Here is a 21,050-nt window from a genome sequence, read left to right as displayed (position 1 = left end):
GCGCTCCAGCCCCGTGCGCGCACAGCCGCGGCCGCAGGGGGACAACGGCTGCGGAGGCACGGCCCGCACCTGCTGCTGGACGGGAGCAGAAAGCCCGCACGGCTCCCGCACCGCCGCCTCCATCTTGCGCTGCGGCCGCAGGTGCGCGGCCCCGCCCGTGCGCGGCCCCGCGGAGGCGGCGCAGGCGCGGAGAGGGCCCCGCCCCGGTCCCCGGCAGGTGCCGGAGCCGCGCGGCCCCGCCCCGGCCCGGCCGCGCTGAGGGCGGAGGCGGCGGAGCCGCCGCGGGTGCCGGGGCTCTTGGCTGGGCCGCGCCGCTGCCCGTCCCGCAGCGCTCCGGCGGACAGAGGAGCGAGAGCAGCGGACGCAGCGACCGCGCGAGGCATGAACCGGGCTCAGCGCGGGGCCGCGGGCAGCCGCGGCCTGGGCACCATGGAGGTGAAGAGCAAGGTGGGAGCTGCCGCCGCCTGAGGGCCGCGGGCGCGGGGGAAGGACCGGGCCGGCCCTGCGGGGCCGTCGGAGCGCGGTGTCGCTGCGGGGACAGGGACGGCGTCAGCTGCTGACTCACCTGCCCGAGGGGCCGCCGGGGCACGGCCCCGCCGGGGCCTGAGCGCTCCGCAGGCCAGCGGGCTCGGGCGGGCGGGCCCCGGCGCTCCCTCCCCGGCTGTCCCCGCTGCCCCCGGGGCCGCGGCTGCCGGAGGTCGTGGGGTCGCTTGCTGGGCGCGCTGTCTGCGGGCGAAAATATAAATGGTTTTGAAGTGATTTTAGAAAAAAACAGGTAAGTGGACTTGGCCCCTGAGTTTCTGGATAGACGAAAAGACGTACAGACAAACATGTGCTGTGGGGAAAGTGTGGGATCACTGGGCCAAAAGAGGTGTTTAGAGACATACTCGGGGAGTGGACTACATGATCTCCAGAGGACCCTTCCAGCCGTAAAAGTTCTGTAGTAATTTGCAAGCGTCAAAGACCCTCTCTGTCCGAATTGCAATGAGTGCGTTTGTTAGTGACTGTTTCTGTAGTTACCTTTTTTCCCTAATGATTATGTCCTTCTGTAGCTTTCAGTGCGGTACACGGTAGGCTCACAGTGGAGGTTGAGGTGAGCCCTGGCTAGCCTATCCAAAAGTGGCGTTTGCCTTCTCTTAGAGGCCCTGAGAGACTTTTACCCTAACAGTGTTGTAGGAGTGTGTACCTGTGTGTTCCCGCAGAGATCACCCGTGTCAGGTGCTCACAGCTTTGCCCAGCTCTGTAAATTCTCCCATGCGTGTATCCATGTCTCTTCTATGTTTTAATTTTTATTTGATGGTTAGGCTAAGTTTTTCTGATAAACCTTAGATATTCTGAGAGAAATTAGATTTTTTTTTATTCTGCTTTATATTTTTAATAATTTCCAAATTGTAAAACTGCTGGATGTACAGTATGAGGTGGAGTGTCACTATTAAAGAAATGTTGAGGTAAAACCCTTTTTTCGTTGCCTAGGCGGCTTGTAAGTGCATCCACGTGGGAATGTGTTTTCCATTGGTGGACACATGGCTTTCTTGGGCCGTTTTTTGAAGTGGGGAGCAGCCTGTGTTCTGTCCCCTCCTTTCCTGCTAGTGAGGTGTTACAGCAGCAGTGCAGGTGAAGCAGTCATGACTCGAGATGTGTGGACATTTAAGGATAATACATCATAGTGCTGGAACTTCTGGGGAGTGTGGCATTGGCCTGAATGAGGAAGATTTCTTTAAAGTGTTCATTTTTCATGTGGCCTAAACTAGCAAGCACAGGAGTATCTGGTAGCTGTTATTTCAAATACCACTTCAGTTAGTACTGTGATGGTGAAGTCTATTATTTATGCTCTTGTAAGGCTGAGAATGATCAGTATGATGTGCTTACAAACCTAATCACTTGTTGCCTCAGCCCAGAACTCTAGGTTTACTGTTTTCATGCTGTGTGTTTTCCTTGATTTAAAATCTGTCTAGGGAATCAGCCGTGTGATGTGTTCCTGGTGTTTGTACAGAGAAGTGTAGCCCTAATGAATAGGGATTGTCCCTCAAGTGCATATTATGGAGCAGGATTCAAGGCATTCCTAGAACTAATAGTTGCTAATGCATTATTTAACAGCATCTCAATTTAATATCGCAGAGGAGTCATCTTCCTTCTATGAAAATGAGCAATTCAGGAGAGAAAGAAGAAATGCCTGTGTGGGAGGTGGAGGGAGCCATTCCTGTGGAGTGGCCTGGGCTTTGAAGGCTGCTCCATGATGTACAGCTCTTTATTTAGATATTCCAAATCAATAATTGTGCCTCAGCTGACAAGGCTGGGCCAGCACAGCCTGTGGTTGCAGTTACATGAGCACAATCCTTTTGTTAGTTTAGTTTATTCAGTTTGGGTAACTGCTTGGAGCTTGCCCTCAGATTCCCCATAGTACTTGAATTCCAGTCAGCCCATTTTCTTGTCGTGGGAAATAAAACTTTATACCCCAGACTGGAGTTCCTGCTGATCGTATGGAAATCCCAAAATAAGCTTCTAGTTCTCTATATATTAAAATTCAGGTTTCCCCCTTTTTCATGACTTGGAATAATATTTTTTTCTCAGTAAAATGTTAATAACTGGTAAGCCAGAGAAGGTCACTGCAGCTCGTGTTCTGTCAGTGATGAAGACTTGCATAGAGCAGCTCTGTGCTGTGTTTCAGAGGACTTTAAAAAGGTGACCCATAAATGAGTGTTAAGTGACCATCCCCGTGCCTTCCTGGTGTGCTGCCATGGCTCCCCTGCCTTCTCCCGGGGGAGTTCCAGGGGAGCAGCACGGGCTTGTGAAGAGCTCAGGTGGCAAGGAGCCTTCTCTACTTAAGTTACTCCTCTAGAACATCGAGTGCAGGCCTGTTTCATGGGATGGAGGGCAGCATCTGATAGAAATGCAGACATTTCAGGGATACAAATAGTGCAATTGCCAGCTGGAGTTGTCTTTTACCTGCTTTCTATTAGTATTGAGCAGACTGTGTTAGGAAATACGAGTGGGTTAGGAGTATTTTGGTATTTGCACCAAATATATATAAAATAACATGGAAAAAATAAAAATCGCTCATTTGAAAAAATCTAGCCCTTTGCTTGCTGTGGTAAGATTCAACATTTATTGCAACCTGAGGGTGAGGTTGTTGGCTTTTTAAAACTTTCTTACTGAACTGTGTTTAAGCTGTGTAATCCTTGAAAGCCAAACGATTTGGATGGCAGCCGTGCCCGGGCGGTTCCTGCGGGGCTCACACCTGGCACGGCCGGGAAGGAGCTGAGGCGGGACCGAGCCCTGCACTGATGTCACGGGTAAGCTGTGCTGCCTCTGACGTGACGGGAGTTCCTCCTGTGGGCTGGGCTTGTGTTTGTAAGCAGGTACGAATCATCCCTTCTGCCTCATTAGTCAACCTTGGGGTAATTGCAGGTTTTTTAGAGCTGGAATGTTCCCAGATAATTCCTTTATTTGAAGCCTTTGGAGGAAGGCGGGGCGTTTAAGGTGTAGCTTGCTTTGAGTTAGCGTGGTGTTAACGTGCTAACAACGAGGTCCTTGTCTCCTGATTTTCAGTGCTTTGTTTGTATGTGAGAGCTCCAAGGCTTTTATTTTCCAAAAGATTGTAATCAGGTGTGAAGTACCGTGCACCTCCACATCTCCTGTGTGTAAGATACACCAAAGAATGTGAAACTGAGGCTCAAACATTCGCTCCGAGCATTTTGTTCCAGGGTGCTTCTGCTCTACTGAAAACTAAACTTGCTAAAGAAGTTATTGCAAGTCTTTATTTTCACTGTAGGTCAGTAATAGAATTCACACACATAAAAAAAGCAGCCAACTAAGTTTCTTTGAATTATTAGCTTATTATCCTTTTAATTCGTATCCAATCTGTTCTGGTTTTTGTAACCTGGCTGCTGTTATCTCTGAATTCCTTTTGACGTCTCTGGTATGTTGTGTATGTGCCTGATACGGAGGATTTAGAGTAATTTTTATCCAATATTCCATTTGCTTTGGGTCCTGCCCTTATTAGGCAGAACACTAACATTTTACTAGCTATGTGTGGTAAAAATCACAATTTGTCTAGTCTACATCTAGTGTTCATCCTTTTCTTGGCACCTAGTTGAGTCTCTGCCTGCCCCCACTGTGTTATTGCCTTAATAAGCAACGTGTTTTAATAAGTGTTTGCTTTAGAGATGATTTAGGAGACTGAGCTTGGGTGGATTTGGGTGCTGTGGTTTTTTGTTGAGTGATTATGTTGACTACAATCAAATGCTACCCCTTAAAGTAGTGTCAGTGACTAATTTTTTTTTTTCCGTATTTTCTGAACCTTACCAGATTTGGAAAATCTAGGTTCTATACCGTGGGTAAAACCCTGACTTAAAAGGCTGTTGCAATCAAGATTTGAGCCTTGCTCGTGCACAAGAATCTTCTGAATGCCCTTAAAGGCAGTGGCTGGTTGCCTCTGTTCTCTCTCCTTAGGTAGGAGCAGAGTGGAGCTGAGATCAGCTCCCCAGAGCTGGGCTGCACACGAGTTGTACTGAAAAGCAGCAGCAGTTCTTTGTGGTCTTCACAGCCAAGGGGCATTTTCACTTCCTGCCCAAACAGCTGGGGCTGTGAAGGCTGCTCAGCCTCGCGTGGGTGACCAGAGTTGTGTAACAAACTACACACTGTTCTCAAGGGCACTGGTAGTTCTCAGAACCAAATTCCAGGTAGGCACATACCGTAGGATGTTAATCACAGCCCTGCTTTGAGCGCCACGGCAGTGCTGCCTCTCTTCTGTCCCTTGCCCAGCGTGGTTGCTCCATGAGCCTGTGAGAATCTGCAGCAATCCCTGCACCGGTTTGTCACTTAGTGCTCCCGTTAAATGGAGCAACGAAACAGCCTTGGCATGCTCAAAGGTACACGTTTGACCACGTGCAAAACTAGTTATAACTTTGGGGAAAAAACCAGCTGTTTTCACTGACTGTTTTATACCATGTCAAAATTGTTTGTTGTAGCTTTTAGTGTGCTTTTAATTTCATAATATTTCTGGTTTAACATAAAATAATTGTTGCTTCCATATGATGTAAGATATATTTTTATTGTAGTTTGGGGCAGAATTTCGACGATTTTCTCTGGAGAGATCCAAACCTGGAAAGTTTGAGGAGTTCTATGGATTACTGCAGCACGTGCACAAGATCCCAAATGTTGATGTTCTGGTGGGATACACGGACATTCACGGAGACCTGCTGCCTATCAATAATGATGACAATTATCACAAAGCAGTTTCTACAGCCAATCCTCTCCTCAGGATTTTCATTCAGAGAAAAGGTAAGAGCACTTGAAGAATGTGAATCATCTGTTCATCCAATTACAGTGTGATGTATGGAGGAAAAAACCCTTCAGTCCTATTTCTTCATGTCAAATTCCGTAATAATTATGGGTCATGAAAGGTATTCACAACTTGTTTCTCTTGCAAGGGCTTCCTCAGGCAACCTATTTATACTTTGTGATGTTTTGCTTATATTTAGTTGAAGTCAAGTTAAATCTCTAGTAAATGCTTCTTTCTGGTTTTATGTAAGCAAGTGAAAATAAACTTTTAACCTCTAAGCTTTTCTGCTCCGTATGTTGGATACTTTTCACTTAAAATTCCAATCTTGATCAGACAAGAAGAGAGACCATTACAGGATGGAAAGTAATATTAAAAATGTTATTACATGAAGTATTAAATGTGGTATTAAAATATAAATTCAAGACTAAGTTTGTAATATGCTACTCTTATCACACTTTCCTAATAAAACATCTTGAAGTTTTCAGTTGACAAGCTTATATCAGTTAGCAAACCTCAGGAGTGAGGGCTGCTTGCTATGATGGTTTGCCTTTAAAAGTGTGTTCCTACTGCCTGCTTTTGTTCATGAAGGGAAAAAAAAATCCAATAGAAGTTTGTATTTGTTCTTGTGGTGTTGTTCCTGGTTGTTGCAAAGACAGGCATCTTTTCCCTAGAAAATGCTTGGGCATCAGAACCTTCTATCAACTCCTACTCCAAAAAGTGAACAACTCCACAAGAGCCTGACACAAACCCAATATTCATAAGCAGTGTGGCTGCTTGGCAGCTGCTGCGTGCTGGCAAAATGTTTGTTTTGTTTGTGTTGATAGTATAGGCTGGTGAGGCCTGTGTTCTCAGGGCCGAAATGCCAAAGGCATGAAGCACTGGCTTTTGCAGAACCTGCAGGGAGACAAGGCCTGTGATTCCATCTAATCCCCTACAGTAGCCATATGACAGGAAGGGATAAGCCACTTTGTCAGACTGGGATTATTGAGTTTATATTTTAACACCATATGGTTTTAGATTGTTCCTCCTGTGACAGCTCTAACGTTGCCTGTTCCTAGTGTTGCATTTATCATGCTTCTTTAGTCTCCTTTTCTTACCTTGATTTCATCCAGGTGGATTATTTGTTACTACTCTGGTGCCAGGAGTTGATGTAATGCACAAAAGTAGAAGATGATGAATCCATTTTAGTTTATCAGAACAGGAATTGATGAGTAGGAAGTAGCAGTTGTCACTGCCTTCCCTTGGACACGAGAGCCTTCTGCCTGTGGAGTTTCAGGAAACAAAGAGCCCAGGCTGGCACCTCAGTCCCCACTGCACTTTGCAGGGAATTAGTTGTGATCACATCTGTTGGTGAAATTGAGCCTTTGCCTTCACTGACATCTTTGCATACAGAGTAGATATTTGTTGGATGGAAAATACAGAAATAACTTTATTCTGTATTTTATTTGTGATGGTTTGCCTGTAACCAAGGCTGCATTGGTGGGGTTAGGGGTGGTTCATATTTTGTGCAGCCTGATTTAAGTGTCCTTAATTCACAGATTGCAGCAACCTTACTGGCTCTGCCTCTGGAATGGAAAAGAAATGTCTTAGCAAATACTTGCTGTTGATGGGGCTGCTTTGATCTGGGCTGGTTTGGAACTATAATAAGTGACACAAGTTGCTTTTCCACTTGCAAGGCTAGTTGTGGCTTTCATGCATTCTCTTAAATCAGCTGAAAAGTTTTTGTGGGTTTTGTAATGGACCTTTGACTTATTTTGTATTTCCAGCAGCAGTAGTTGGGAATTTAAGATCTTTGAAAAAAAAGCCATTGTGGGGAAAGGAAGTGGTTTGATTCTTTATAATGTATGAAATTTTTATCATACTGTCTTAACTGTTTAGAAACTTCACATAATTTGTGCAAAGCCACCTTGAGGTATGAGCAGACTGCAGTGAAATCTAATGTAAATAGTATTAACTTCTCAGTATATTGCATCCAAGGAACACCTTGAGGGGTTGAAATGGGAGCTGCAAGATGGTTTTGCTTCTATTAATAAGCAATGGTTGTGATATTGGGACTCCAGAATTTGGGAAATGTTATGCCAGAGTAACAACTCTTCTCTCTCAAGTTTGATTTTGACTCCTCATTTCTGAAAGCTTTGTTTGTCTGAACATTTATGTGGCTTGGTTAATGTGGTAAAAAAACCTAGAAATCCTGTAACGAAATCACAAATTATTCCTCTTAGGTTCCTGTAATTGTATTTCACAAAATCCCTTTAAAATACTTTATAAACTGCTCCAGTGCTAAAATCTAAACTGGGGCTGGATGTTGCACAAGTCAGGACTGGCTGTCAGCTAGCAGAAAACATTCCTCGCTGGAATTTCATTCTGCAGTTTAGCAGATTAACAGGTACTGTTGACATCTGGTATTTAAAGGTTAAACTGATGTATTGTGATTAAATCCAGATGTATGGGAGTCACTCTGTCTGTGAGAAAAACCCTTCTGAGGAGAAAATGGAGGGGAACAGTCTGCGCAGGCTGAAGGGCAGCTTGATGTGGGGAGCTTTGCATTGTAAATACGAAACAGCAGAGATAACAGAAGATACATTTCATTATAATTCCTTAACAGTCCCTCGAAGGATTCTAAATTACAATATCCAACTCCTGCAGGTTCTGCATGGATGTGGCTGTATTTAGTGAGAAGTGTATTCTTTGGTTAATCCACTTGTGCCTCTTGAGAGACACTTTGTCACTGAGAAGTTTTACTTTGCTGAGAAGTAAGAGCAGTTGGCTTTTTAAACAGCTCTTTGTGGACTAGCCTAGCTATTCTGAGGTCTCTTCCTAAAAACACAGGTTGGTTTCCTAAAACCACGTTTTGTTATATTTTGTGACTAAATAGGAGGAGATTTGTTGGGTCCTGTTTAAAAAATGCTAAACTGCATCTCTGTTCAAATACACTAACTACTTGGGGGCTTTGAAAAGTTAATTCTTAACGGGTAACTCTACATTGATTTGCAGATGGGTCAGGAAAATATTTCAAAAATCTGTCTTCAATAACATTAAATTGAAACCAGATTTGGCATTTGTGGGCTTTTGTTTTCAATTTCGTGTAATAAGTCTGTACAGATTGGTGCCACCTTGAGCTTGAAACTGCTGGGGGGAGAAATCCTTCCTGCACCTTGTGGACGTTCTCCTTCACACTATCTGTAGCTAACACCTTGTCCTTTGGCTTTAGGCCAAAATATTTTTGCCAGGGCTTTAAACTGATTAGTGAGGTGCCAGAACAAAGATGCCTTTGTACTTGAGAGTATTGCTTTAGAAAGCTTGTTTAGCAGTGGAAGAGAGGTTACCCAGAGTGTGCTGTTCTGCTGAGACTTGGGGAGATGAGTTTATCTGCCTTCCACAATTGTTTTCCTCACAAATTCTCTAACTGTAACTGTCTATCTTAAGATTTGTGCTAGTTCTGAATTATTTAACTATTAAGAGCAGTTATAATGAAAAAAACTTTCCCTCTGATTTTTCAGAGTTTCTTAAGTGTTTTGACATCTAGATTGCAGTTTTGGGATGCTTTTACTTCAGCCATGCGTCCTGTAACTTAAGAAAGTTACTAAAAACAAAACCTCCAGCTCAATTTAAGGCTTCTGATTTGTCTTCTGAAAGAGACTTTTAAAGTTCCTTTCTTTTCCAAGAAATGTTTTTCTGCTCTTAGTTTTTGTTTAAAAAGTCCTTTGGAATCTGTTATTTGCATACAGACATTTACATAATATTTCTTTCAAAGCCAGTCCTGTTGCAGCTGATCTTTGTGCTTCTCTGCTAACTGGAAAAATTTGATTTGGACAGAAGTTAGCAGCTGATAGCTGTGGAAGGCAGCCTGGGAGGTGGTTTCTATGAAGGAAGTTGGGAACAGTTCTAAATCTACCTTGAGTAAAGAGCACAGACTGTCTTTGCTCATTTACAGGACATGACAGATCTACTTGGATGTAGTAAATGTGTTTGTGTATCCAGTTCATGCCAGACTTCCTGCAGGGTGTGTGTCCTGCCATGAAGGTGAAGAAGCCTTATAGCCACTGTGGCAAGCTGGGATCATTGAATGCTTTACATATTTGATATGACAGAATAGGTGAAATACCACAGTCTGTCTGATCCTCTGACTGTGCACTTTGAATTTAAGGAGAAAACCCCATCAATTGAATGTTACCTTTAAATGTTACAATGATGTGGGAGAGCACTCGTGGCAGAATCAGTCCTGACAAAGCTTTGCTGTCCTGTTTTCTCGTGTCTTTTTCTAAACCAGCTGTTGTACTAAGAGCAGCAGGAGCCGAGTGCTTGAGTGGCCCCAGTCTGTTGGGACCTGTGTCCTGGAGCTGTCATCAGCAACTTGCACTTCAGCAGGAATGAGTGCAAGTGTTACCTTATATGTAAAGTAAGACCTGTCTAGGATCCGATTTCACAATTGTCCTTTCCAGGTTGTTTTGTAAACAATTGTAGTTCTACATAAAAAAAGAGAAGTTATTGCACCTCGTTGAGTTGCAAAAATCCTTTCAGTGAAACACCAGATGTCTAACTGGAAACTGGTTGGATCCTGTCAGGGAGATAAGGGCAAAACTTCTCTCACTTTTCCCTTTGATCATAAATTTTTAGCAAACATGAAAAGAATTGTTCCATGTTGTATGAAAAGTCAGCATGTTGTCAGCAGTGGATGGAGTACAGGGGTTTAACCAGCTGATCTTAGTCAGTCAGACATTCCAAAGGGCCTTCTACAGAGAAAAGGCTGAGTTTGCATTAGTGTAGGTGTTTCACTTCAGACACTGCTCACCTGTTAAAATGCTTTGGCTGGGGAGGTTGAATTGTTTTTTAATGCACCAGCTCTTCAACACAGCTGACCTAACACTCTTAGACATGTGAAGATCAGATTTTAGGCTATTTCTACAGCTTTTGTGCTTGATGTTAAGAACTAATGTTATATTAATTAAACCTTAAATTACAAAGTAACTGAGATTGCTGCAGAAGTGACTTCAGGCTATAGTAGGGCTGTGTGAATCGGGTATCTTCAGAAATAACTCCTGATTGTGTGAGTTAAATTGTTGAACTACTTTATCTATAAACATCGGTGCAAAAGATGCTCTGGTTTAGCAAACAGCTAAGCAAGAGCTTTGCCTTACTTATGGTGTAATTATGTTTTTTAAACAAAGGAAATAAAAAGGAAATGTAAATGAGGCCATCATCAGGACACATTTTTCTAAAACATGTTGATGAACTATTGTGTACACACAAGCCAGGAGTTGACAATAAATCCCTTTAAGGTTTGTTTTTTTTTTTTCTGGTGGGCTAATTTAAATTTGTTTCTTTTCTTCTTGTCCTTTATCTTTTAGAGTACCAGGTCCAAGACTGCCTTCCTAGAGCAGCCAAAGGACTGTTCTTGTTTTCAGCAGCCCTAAAGGCAGGGAAGGGAAGGGAGGAGTTGGTGTTACATGCTGCAGTAGTGTTAGCCTGTTGCTCTAGGAATACTTTCTCTGGTCAGTTTTGCTTGAAGCATTTGAGGAGTGGTTCATGTCTGTGTATCTCAGCCTCAGAAGCAAGTGCACTCACTGAGTTCCTCAGCAGCTGGCAGCTGTCCTGAAATGCCACCAGGGCAGCATTGCCACAGTCAGCCCAGTCCACAGATTGAAATGTATAGCCATTCTTCCACTCCCTTGGCTGCACCAGTGGCATCTGAATGGGATAATACAAAGAAATCCCAACTTCTCTGGGACCTGGGCTTAGTGCAGTCCAGTTCTGCATGATTATTGGGGCTTTTTCCCTGCAGAACAAAGATTTTGTGTAGTCTGAGTGATTACACTCAATTTACGAGTGTAAATCTGAGGAGGCTCAGATCTGAATGTATTTAGGTTGATTCTTTTTGGTGAATTATTGCATATTAAAAAGAAAAATGGAACCTTTGGTAAATAAGCATTTCAGAAATTAGTATTGCTTCTGCAGAACATGTTTTCTTGTCCCTTACAAGTAGTTGTGGGACTAATATGTTTTCTTTTGGATTTTTTTAAGCTCTAAGCCATTTGCCTATTCCTTTATCAAGTTGTGGCAGTTACAGCATTGCTTGCATGAACAGTTTTGCTTGAAGTATTTGTGTGCGAGGTCTCTTTGTTTCTGCTCCACAGCCATTTTACCTACATGGCGTGGGGGCAGGGAAGAGTGCAGAATGGAATAAGCTTTCTGGAGTTTGAATCCAGGTCACTTGGCTGGCTCCCAGTAACTAGGCAATAATAGGCACGCTGGCTGCTTTCCCTTTTTCATTCTTTCTTTTCCAATGATCTGAAACCTGAGGAGAGAAAACTAGCAAGTGGAATTACTCTGAATAAAATTAAAATGTTTCTAGGAATGTGTTCACTCTTTCCATTCTACCCTTTCTCAGGCAGCTGTAGCTCTTTGTGTCTGCTGCTGCTAACTGGTTTTAATTTGTTTTGCGCACACTCTTTCCTTCGGTAGTAGAAAACCAAAAGTATTCCGAACTTTGTGTTTCATAACATTAAAGCTTTTGTTTCATGAGTAGAAAGAAATTCTTCTATGATAGTAAGGCTAACACCTTCTGGATGAGCTGTTTGCCTCTGCTGAGCTGGCACATGGGAGCAGTGTGACCTGGCTGTCTGCGGGCTCTAATCCCCGTGTGCTCTGTCTTACAGAGGATGCAGACTACAGTGCCTTCGGGACGGATACCATGACGAGGAAGAAGAACGTCTTATCCAACGTGCTACGTCCGGACAACCACAAGAAAAAGCCCCACATTGTCATTAGCATGCCCCAGGACTTCAGGCCCGTGTCCTCCATCATAGACGTGGATATTCTGCCCGAGACCCACCGCAGGGTGCGGCTCTACAAGTACGGCACCGACAAACCGCTGGGCTTCTACATCCGCGACGGCTCCAGCGTCAGGGTCACCCCGCACGGGCTGGAGAAGGTGCCGGGCATTTTCATATCCAGGCTGGTCCCCGGGGGGCTGGCTCAGAGCACGGGCCTGCTGGCTGTCAATGATGAGGTGCTGGAGGTGAATGGCATAGAGGTGTCAGGAAAAAGCCTCGATCAAGTTACAGACATGATGATTGCCAACAGCCGCAACCTGATCATCACGGTCAGACCCGCCAACCAGAGGAACAACGTCGTGAGGAACAGTCGGACTTCGGGCAGCTCCGGCCAGTCCACTGAGTCCAGCCTTCCCAGCAGCACTCCAAACATTCTGGGGAGTCTGCTGCAAGGAGAAGAGGAGAGCGATGAGGAGGACATTATTATTGAAGACAGTGGCGAGCCACAGCAGATCCCAAAGGCTACGCCTGCCAGCGAAAGCATAGAATCCTTATCACAAATTGAACTCCTCCACGAGTCCACACAAAATGGATTCCTTCCTTCCAGTGAGATGAACTTGAATCACTCAACAGGCAGCATTAGCATGGAGTATGAAGTCCCAGAGCCGGGGCATAAGTCCTTAGAAGAAGATGGAACTATAATAACACTATGAAATGACATCGGTGTACTTTGTATAAGTAAGGATGCCATACATGTTTTAATTGGGCTTAATATGTAACACACTTTATACCTCTCCATTTACCAAGCACTGCAGTTAGACTAAAAGGAGGGAAAAAAGTAAATTCAAGAAATTCAAAATTATATAAGTTGACTAACTTCATTAATTCTGCACTTCAATGTAAATAATTCACAAAGCAGGACGATAATTGATAAATAGCTGAAATTGAATGAGGAAAATTTAAATTGAAAATGAAGGATAGCTAAGAGATAGCTGTGAGCTTTCTTTTAAAGGTACTTGATTTTTATTATTTTTTATGCTGTATACTACTGGTTCTATAGAAGCAAACTTCCTTACTTGTGTGGCTGACCGTCTCATGGGCTGTGGTTTCATGGTCCTCTGAAGTGCTACTTATGTGTGATGGAGCTGCTCCAGCTGCATCACTCCTGTCCTGGCTGCTGCTCCACTGGCAGAGCTCTGTGTGGGCTCTGAGCAAGAGGGAGCTGGGAGAGGGCCAGAGGTGGGTTGGGAAGAGATGGGGGTGACTGCTCTGGTCCTGGCTGACACAGGGACAGCAGGGCTCTGTGAGCAGCGGGGCTTTGGAGGTCACTGTTCCTTTGTGAGTGAATGTGCAACCACAGGCACGTTAGTCAGGCACCAGTACTGGTTTTAATGGCCAGGCAAGCTTACTTTTAATGACTCTGATTTTGAAATTCAGATGTGAAAGTCTTAACACTAATGCATCAAAGACCTGTTCTCATTCTAGTTTGCAATATTTAAGGATATCACTGGATCTAGTTATTAATCCCAGTAAATTACAAACAAATCAAATGTAAACTTAATGCTATGGCAATAGCATATTGTAATCTCTGTTACACTTGCAGTCCTAGTAGAAACTGTAATGATTTCTACTAGCAGAGGTTTGTTGGAATGAGTCTGGATTATATACAAGTGACTTTCTTCAAACCTGAACAAATTAGAACAGTCTTGTTAAATCCCTGGATTAAAAAAACTTTTCAATCAGAATGAGGCTTTACTACACCTTGTTTGAGCCATGTGATATTAACTCATTCATTCCTAGGAGCTGCTCTGTAAGTGCAGGTTGTTGTGTGCCCCTGGCTGGGTGCTGTGTATTCAGTGTTGCTCAGTGTGAAAACACTGATGGCAAGTCCTGATGCTGCAAGAGCAAACTTGTGTCTGTGTGTAAGCACTGCACTCGCTGGGACAGCTTCAGGGGAGGCTTCCAGCATTGTTTTTATCCTTCCCCTTTTTGTATCTCCCGTTTTACCCCTTTGGCCCTTGGTTCCCACCCTGACCCTCCTCTGGGAACCGAAGCTGTGGCAGGAAAATGAGCTGGAACTAATAGGACTGGGGAGAAGGATCTCCCCAGGGATGCCTGGCCTCTGTCAGCCTGTCAGGAGGAGTAGGGCGCTGCCAGTTCTGTCCTGTGCTCCCCAGAGCAGCAGTCAGGTGCTTGGGAGCATGTTCCACCCTCTGGGAAGATGTGATGAGTGGGAAGGGAGACTGACCCCTTTCTTTTTTTCCCCTCAGTCTATTTGAGGAAAATCTACCTCTGGTAACTTTACTAACAGGAGACCAACTCAACTGTAAGTTTAATAGTAGGGCATCTGTAAAAGTCGTCACAGACTGTCAGAGGCTAAACCTGTGTTTGTTTCAGGTTTTTGTGATGATGCAAACACTGCTGCAGAAACAAATCCCTGCTGTTTGATGTTACAAAGTGCACATTGGAAATTAGTATCTGATGAGCAGTTTTCTCAAACCTCCAATGCCACTGGAGTCCAAGATGCCAAGAGAGGCATTCATCCCCTTAGGATTTATGGAGAATAGGCACAGCAGGCAGTGGTACTCTGCAAATACAGGTGAGGGGCTCTTTTGTTACACTTATTTATGGTTTCTTAGTGTGTGTGTGTGGAGAGCCCTGGAATCTTTTACAAGAATAAGATCTTTCAAGTGTTTCATTTCTTTTGCTAATAATTATTGAAAATGAAGTAACTACATCCCCTTAGTGTGAAATGAGAAAAAGTAACGTTCATTCTGCAACATGGAGACTTTACCTGTACATGTTTTCTCTCAGTGCTGCTCTACACTTCCTTTCTTTATGGAAGATTGTTTACTTTGAAAATATCTTTATTTTCCTTTGTCAAAAGACTTTCCTTCCTGTATGCAATCACCAGTGGAGAGTGGGACTCATTATTCTGCTAGTTTGCACTTCTGTGCCTTTGGTTTACTTGAATGTATTGTGAATGCTCAAAGGAATAAAGGCACTTGGATGGGAAGAGAAGAGAGGTCCAGAGGTACAGAGAATGAACTGGTAGTGCACTTAAGGCAGGTGTAACGTTTTCATTCCATGCAAATCCACTCTGGGAGGTGGCCCATGAGGATCTTGAAGCTCAGATCACAGCTGGAAGGATGGAGTGCCTGGGGGGGCTGAGTCTGGCCAGGAAGCTGGGCAGGTGCCAGCCCTGAGGCTGCTGTGCTGCCAGGCATGTGTGTGGGTAGTCTGAATAATATTGATGCCAGTATTAAGGACTTGTAGAAATTTAACTGAGGTCCTACTCTAAACTGCATGAGACTTGATCTCTTGGGACCTTTCCTGCAAACTGAGTAATCTAAACATGAGATCATGTTCTGTTTGACATAGATCATGTTCTGTTTCACAGAAATTTGGTGACATGTAGTAAAACTAAGCATTTGGGACTTGATAAAAAAAGAATAAAACTGAAGAATGTGTATTTACAGTTACAATGACAGACTGCACAGCATGTAATTGCTTAATGCTGCAGTTACCATAAAGTTTCTAAAGTTCTTCCATATCTTACTAATACATACACTGTTAATTACAAAAGATTTTTAAATTGCTACTTCGGGCTGATCAGTGGTTGATTATGAGTGGCTACATTTAATTTTATATATAAATGATACTGGGGTTCAGTATAAGGTTTTTTAAAATATGCTGATATTGTTAGCCTTTCATTCACTACCTCCTAAATTTTTAACATCTATACTGTTTTCTCCCTGGAAGACAATACTTCAAGGCTTGACTGTTTTATATAGATTTTATCTATAGCTAAACAAAGGAGAAAGAATTCCAGAAGTGATAGTGAGGATGCTGCATGATTGACAATATTACGCTGCTATTGATGTAATCTGTGTATTAAGTATCCTGTGTGTGTAAATTGTGTTTTCAATCCAGATTTTATAAATTAATTTATGAAATACCCAAATTATTTCAGAATGGAATGGAAAACTAAAATTCCTTTAACTAGTGTTATATGTTGTGTACATGCACAGAGGGGGACAAGTGATTCCTCCCTGGTGGTTGGGAGATCCAAGTGCACCTTAATAGGAAGAACAAATTCTTAATAGAATTAAGATGCATTTACTTTAAAGTTCTGCTGTGGTACTGGAGAAGTCAAGCCTAACTGTGAATCATGTTTTTTTCCACACCTGAATTAAATTTAGGACAATGTTCTCACAAGCTGTCTTTAACATGTGTATTTTTGTGAATATTATGTATTTTCTAATTAAATTTTACTTGCAATGTGATTTTTACATGAATGAACTTGTTTAAAATGTCAAATATCAGTATTTTTCTTACAACTTTAATGTATAATGTACATTGATATCTCACCGAATGAAGATCTGATTTTACAAAAATCAAGCTAGATGTAGTTGTATATTAGTCTTATATTTTTACAGACCAAAATAATAAATGGATATAGAAATGAAATGTTTTTTTCTCAATTACTTTGTCAGATAAAGTGAGGAAGAACGTATCCTTTTTCTCAAGTGTGACAACAGATGGGCTTAACATCTCTCTCCTGGCCAGCGGAGCAGGCAGTGTTTTCCTGGCAGCGTTCTCCATGTGTCCCTGTCCCTCCCCTGGAGCAGAGCTGTGCCCCTGGGCAGTCCCTCAGTGTGCTGCTCTCTGTGCTGTGCTTGCTCCTGCAGCAGGGACCCTTCATTGAGGGCTGCTCCTGGGACAGGTTCAGGTCCCTGCTGCTGTCACCTGTGTCAGGTGCTCCTGCTGGGGACCCTGCCACTGCTGCTGTGAGTATTTCTACAAGTGTCCATGGGACAGCTGGAACTCAAGCCCATTTCACTTACAGCTGTTTCCTTCCACTCTTGCCTTGGCAGCCCTTGTAAACATCTACCCAGGGAGAGGAGACTGGGGCTGTGCTCAGCCCTTTGCGTGTGGCTTTTGTTTCTGCTGTTTTGGGCCTCAGCACAGAGTTCTGCCCTGCACCTGCCTCGTGTCTGTGGGACTGCTTTGTTTGTGTGCTCAGGGCTTTCCATCCCTGCAGACAGAGCCCTGAGCAGGGGACAGCAAGGCTGGGATCAGCATTGACCCAGAGTGCAGCCCAGAGAACCCAGGCTGCTGCCCTGGGCACTGGAGCATGAGTGGCTGGGACCTGGGGGAGTTCTGCTCTCTGCACAGGACACTTGGAAGGAATGCTGGAAGCTGAGTGGCATTCCTGGCATGGTGTGAGCTCTGCAGTGCATCCTCTGCCGTGTTCCCTGGCTCAGCAGGGCTCTACCCACTGGGGCAGCAGGAGCAAAGGCTGAGGACCTGTCCTTGGGAATGACTGTCTGAGAGGATGGAGTAAGTCTGATGGGGCTGGCTCTGCAGAGCAGCCCCTGAGCTGGGGCTGCCAGGGAATGAGGCTCAGTGCACTCAGCCAGGTCAGCAATGCTGCTTCTGCAGAGCACTCATACCCACAGCAGTCTTCTTAAAACTCAGAAACTTGTTTAAAGTAAGACTAACTTTCCCTACTGCTGCCTCCTTGAGGAAGGAATGGAGCTGGTAACTGCATCTGTCCTTTAAACCCAGGAGCATTTCACTTTTCTCAAGGTGATGAGCTCTTAAGGTATTAGGATTTGGGTTATTTTATGAAATTGAAAATTCATGTATGCTTACAGATGCAGTATTTTCATAAGTAATCAAGTGGAAGTCCTACTCTCCCTCATATACCATCAGGAGAAAGATTTAGACTAGTGCTAAATACCCCTTTGAATTTTTTTTTTTTATCTTCGAATTACCTGTGGCATTCTACAGACTTTCCAGAAGTCTTCTGAGTATGTGTGTTCCTTGCAATGCAAGTGTCACACAGATACTGGGATGTAGTTGCACATGGTAATGCTAGAGAGAAAAAATCAGCTTTAAGGTAGCTTCATAAATGGCTTCCAATGCTAACAGAGGGAAGGTGTGCTGGATGGTAACAATATTCTTGGATGCTGTAGAAGTATGCAATAAATGGCACAGCTGGTCCTTGGGGAGGCAAGGCTGCAGCCAAGATGTAGGAATTCAGACTCCTTGTGCAGCTCTGACAGATCACTTGTGTACTTTTCCTCTCACACAGGAGATAAATCTGTCTCTGGGGACTTGATGGCGTGTGCTTGATTTAAAAGTGCTTTAGGGACATGAAGCACAAAGCGATTAAAGAAGTGCTGTGCTATTAAACCAGCAGTTCTTACACCCAGGTCAGAAGTGTTGCTAATAAGATACCATTTCCTCTCTTTCCAATTAACATTCCTTTCTATTGAACTACTATTTTCTTACCTGATAGCATAAGGAAATACCTTGCATTTCATCAGTGAGAGACTTGTTTCAGGCTCTGGGGTGTTGTAAGGAGGTGTATAAGAGTGTGTTTACTGTCCCCACATCAGAACGTGGTTCTTGTCCTGTGAGGTGCAGTGAGCTCCAGAGTGCTCTCGGGAGCACCTGGCAGTGCCAGGTACTGATAGTGGCTTTTTTGTAATCACCAAAGGAGTGGCAGCACTCAGAGCTGAGGAACAGAGGGCAGCAGCTGATGTGCAAAGAGCCAGAGAAGGCAGGCACACCCCCCAGTGAGGGGTCACACAAAGCTGGTGTGCATCACAGTCTGTCCTGTCTAAACCAGGGCTGGAAGTGGCCTAATAGCCACAGCTGCAAGAGAAAACAGAGAAAAAAATAAAGAGCAGGAAGCAAATAGACTAACTAATAAAGGAGCTAAGAGTTCCAAACTGCAGAAAGGAATACACAATTCTGCAGTGGCCACAAGTTTGTCTGCTCCATGAAGCTGTATAAGCTGGTCAAAGAAAAGATCCTATCTCTAACTGCAAGCCTGGTCCCTTTCAACCCCCATAGCTGTAGCAGTAAATTCTAGGCATGAGAAGAGTATTCTTGTGAGACACTGGAATTTCTCAAGAGTTTTTGCCATTTTTTTTTCTTTTGATTCTTTCCTATTGTTCTGGATATTGTGTACTCAATTTAAAAAAAACAAAAGTGGGATTCTCTTTCCTGTTGGAGGGCACAAATGATTTGAAAATCTGAAAATGCTGAGGAAAATGAGTTGAATATAGAAACATAGATTTCTCTGACTTTATGAATGGTGCATGAGGTTGCATAAAATGCTTGGTGTTGCAATTCTGAAATTTAAAAACCTAATTGCTTATATCTTGTGAAAACCTTGTTACTTAGTCTGCTATTCATACTCTCTGTCCTGCAGCAAAATGAGAAAAGTAGATATATTTTTGCAAACTCATGATTTTATGAATGAGCTAAAACTTAAAACTTAAAACACTACTCGCAAAAGACCATTTGGGTTTTATTAAACTTTGAAATGCTATTGTCTTTCAAATATGCTTCAGATGATCAATACCTGGATCTCTATAGTGTAGAAAGGAACACAGAAAGGAAGGAGGCAAGGACAGAACCTGGTTGTGAGCTGGGCACGTCTCTGACCTCAAATCCTTTCCATACCCACAAACGGGACGGAGAAATTTCGAGCACCTTGGAGCTACATTTTCCTCTGCAGCCCTTTAATTTCCCGGTGACTGAAACCGGAGCAGAGCCCGCCCCGCTCCCGCCCGCACCGCCGGGCGCTGAGCTCAGCCGGGTCCGGAGCGCACCGGGAGCGCTCGGGATGCACCGGGGACACCGGGAGCGCTCGGGATACACCGGGGACACCGGGGGCGCTCGGGATGGACCAGGGGCACCGGGAGCGCTCGGGATGCACTAGAGGCACCGCCGGGCGCTCGGGGATGCACCGGGGGCACCGGGAGCGCTCGGGATGCACCGGGAGCGCTCGGGATGGACTAGAGGCACCGGGAGCGCTCGGGATGGACCGGGGGCACCGGGAGCGCTCGGGATGCACCGGGGGCACCGGGAGCGCTCGGGATACACCGTGGGCACCGGGAGCGCTCGGGATGGACTAGAGGCACCGGGGGCGCTCGGGATACACCGGGAGCGCTCGGGATGGACCAGAGGCACCGGGGGCGCTCGGGATACACCGGGAGCGCTCGGGATGGACCGGAGCAGCCCCGGCCCGGGAGGAGGTGGGTGCAGAGGAGGGGGCTCGGAGCGGGCGCTGCCTCCCGTGCCGGTCCTTCCGCGGGCACGGGCGGGGGGCTGCAGGTGCGGCCGGGGGTCCCGGCGGGACGGTACCGAGGGCGCTGCAGCCCCCGCCGCCCGGCCGGTCCCTGTGCCCGGAGCGAGCCCTCGGCGGGGCGGTTCCGGCCAGGCGCTCCCTGAGTGCCGGGATTCCCTCGGGACGAGCAGAGACGGGGCTGTGGCACTCCCGCGGCGGGGATGCAGTGCTGGGTAAAGCCGAGCTGCTGCTGGATAAGTATTTGCATGCTTTTGTTTGTTTCGATGTTTTTTTCTTGTTAATCGCTGTACCTGGTGCTGGCTATTCGGTTTGTAGGAACGAAGCCCGCCGGTGTGTGGGGCTGGGCTGCAGTGCCCATGGGACTGAGCGGGACCATGGGCAGCTGGAGGATCCGAGGCGCAGCTGCTGAGCTCCGCCGGTAAGGAACAGGGACCCCCGAGAGCAGAGACCGGGGTTTTGAAGTTGCCCTCTGTAGGCTGAGACACTTCCCCACAAGCACAGAAAAGAGGAAGGCTCCAAACCCGCAAGTGGGGGCACTTGGGAGTGCTCCCTTGGTGACCCGCAGGAAGCTGGTGTCCCACCTGAGCCTGGTGGTGATGTAAAGTTGGTAATGTTCTTTTGGGGCAGTTCATTTAAAATTTTTTCTTGTCTTGAAGAAAGATGCTCCTAAACCAACCTTGTAAATAGCTTCCCCACACCCCCTTCCTTCATTTTAACAGTAAAATGTTGATGTGATTTATTTCTGTCTCCAAGGAAAAAAAAATGGAAACTTGTTCAGTTTCATTATTCAGAGAAATTTTTTCCCATGCCTCTTCCTTGACATCATCTTTTCATATGTGGTTGTCAATGATTTGCAATAATCAGACCACTTACACATATCCAC

At 45.0% G+C, this 21,050-nt stretch overlaps 1 protein-coding gene across 1 annotated transcript; it reads left to right on the top strand.

Moving 5' to 3' along the window:
- Positions 1–244: 244 nt before the first annotated feature.
- PARD6B (par-6 family cell polarity regulator beta) lies at positions 245–16,527 on the top strand. The gene is made up of 3 exons (XM_059863068.1): positions 245–447; positions 5,061–5,283; positions 11,941–16,527. Exons 1-3 carry the CDS (start codon positions 382–384, stop codon positions 12,768–12,770), a joined length of 1,119 nt encoding a protein of 372 aa, XP_059719051.1. The 5' UTR covers positions 245–381; the 3' UTR covers positions 12,771–16,527.
- The last annotated feature ends 4,523 nt before the right edge of the window (positions 16,528–21,050 follow it).

The sequence above is a fragment of the Haemorhous mexicanus genome, chromosome 18, assembly GCF_027477595.1.
Source record: "Haemorhous mexicanus isolate bHaeMex1 chromosome 18, bHaeMex1.pri, whole genome shotgun sequence".
NCBI lineage: Eukaryota > Metazoa > Chordata > Aves > Passeriformes > Fringillidae > Haemorhous > Haemorhous mexicanus.
This window is presented reverse-complemented; position numbering and strand designations above follow the sequence as displayed.

Coding starts and splice junctions, on each gene's coding strand:
- PARD6B (XM_059863068.1), top strand. CDS start 382: ATGAACCGGGCTCAGCGCGGGGCCGCGGGCAGCCGCGGCCTGGGCACC. Junction 448..5,060: donor CCATGGAGGTGAAGAGCAAG/GTGGGAGCTGCC, acceptor TTTTTATTGTAG/TTTGGGGCAGAATTTCGACG. Junction 5,284..11,940: donor GATTTTCATTCAGAGAAAAG/GTAAGAGCACTT, acceptor TCTGTCTTACAG/AGGATGCAGACTACAGTGCC.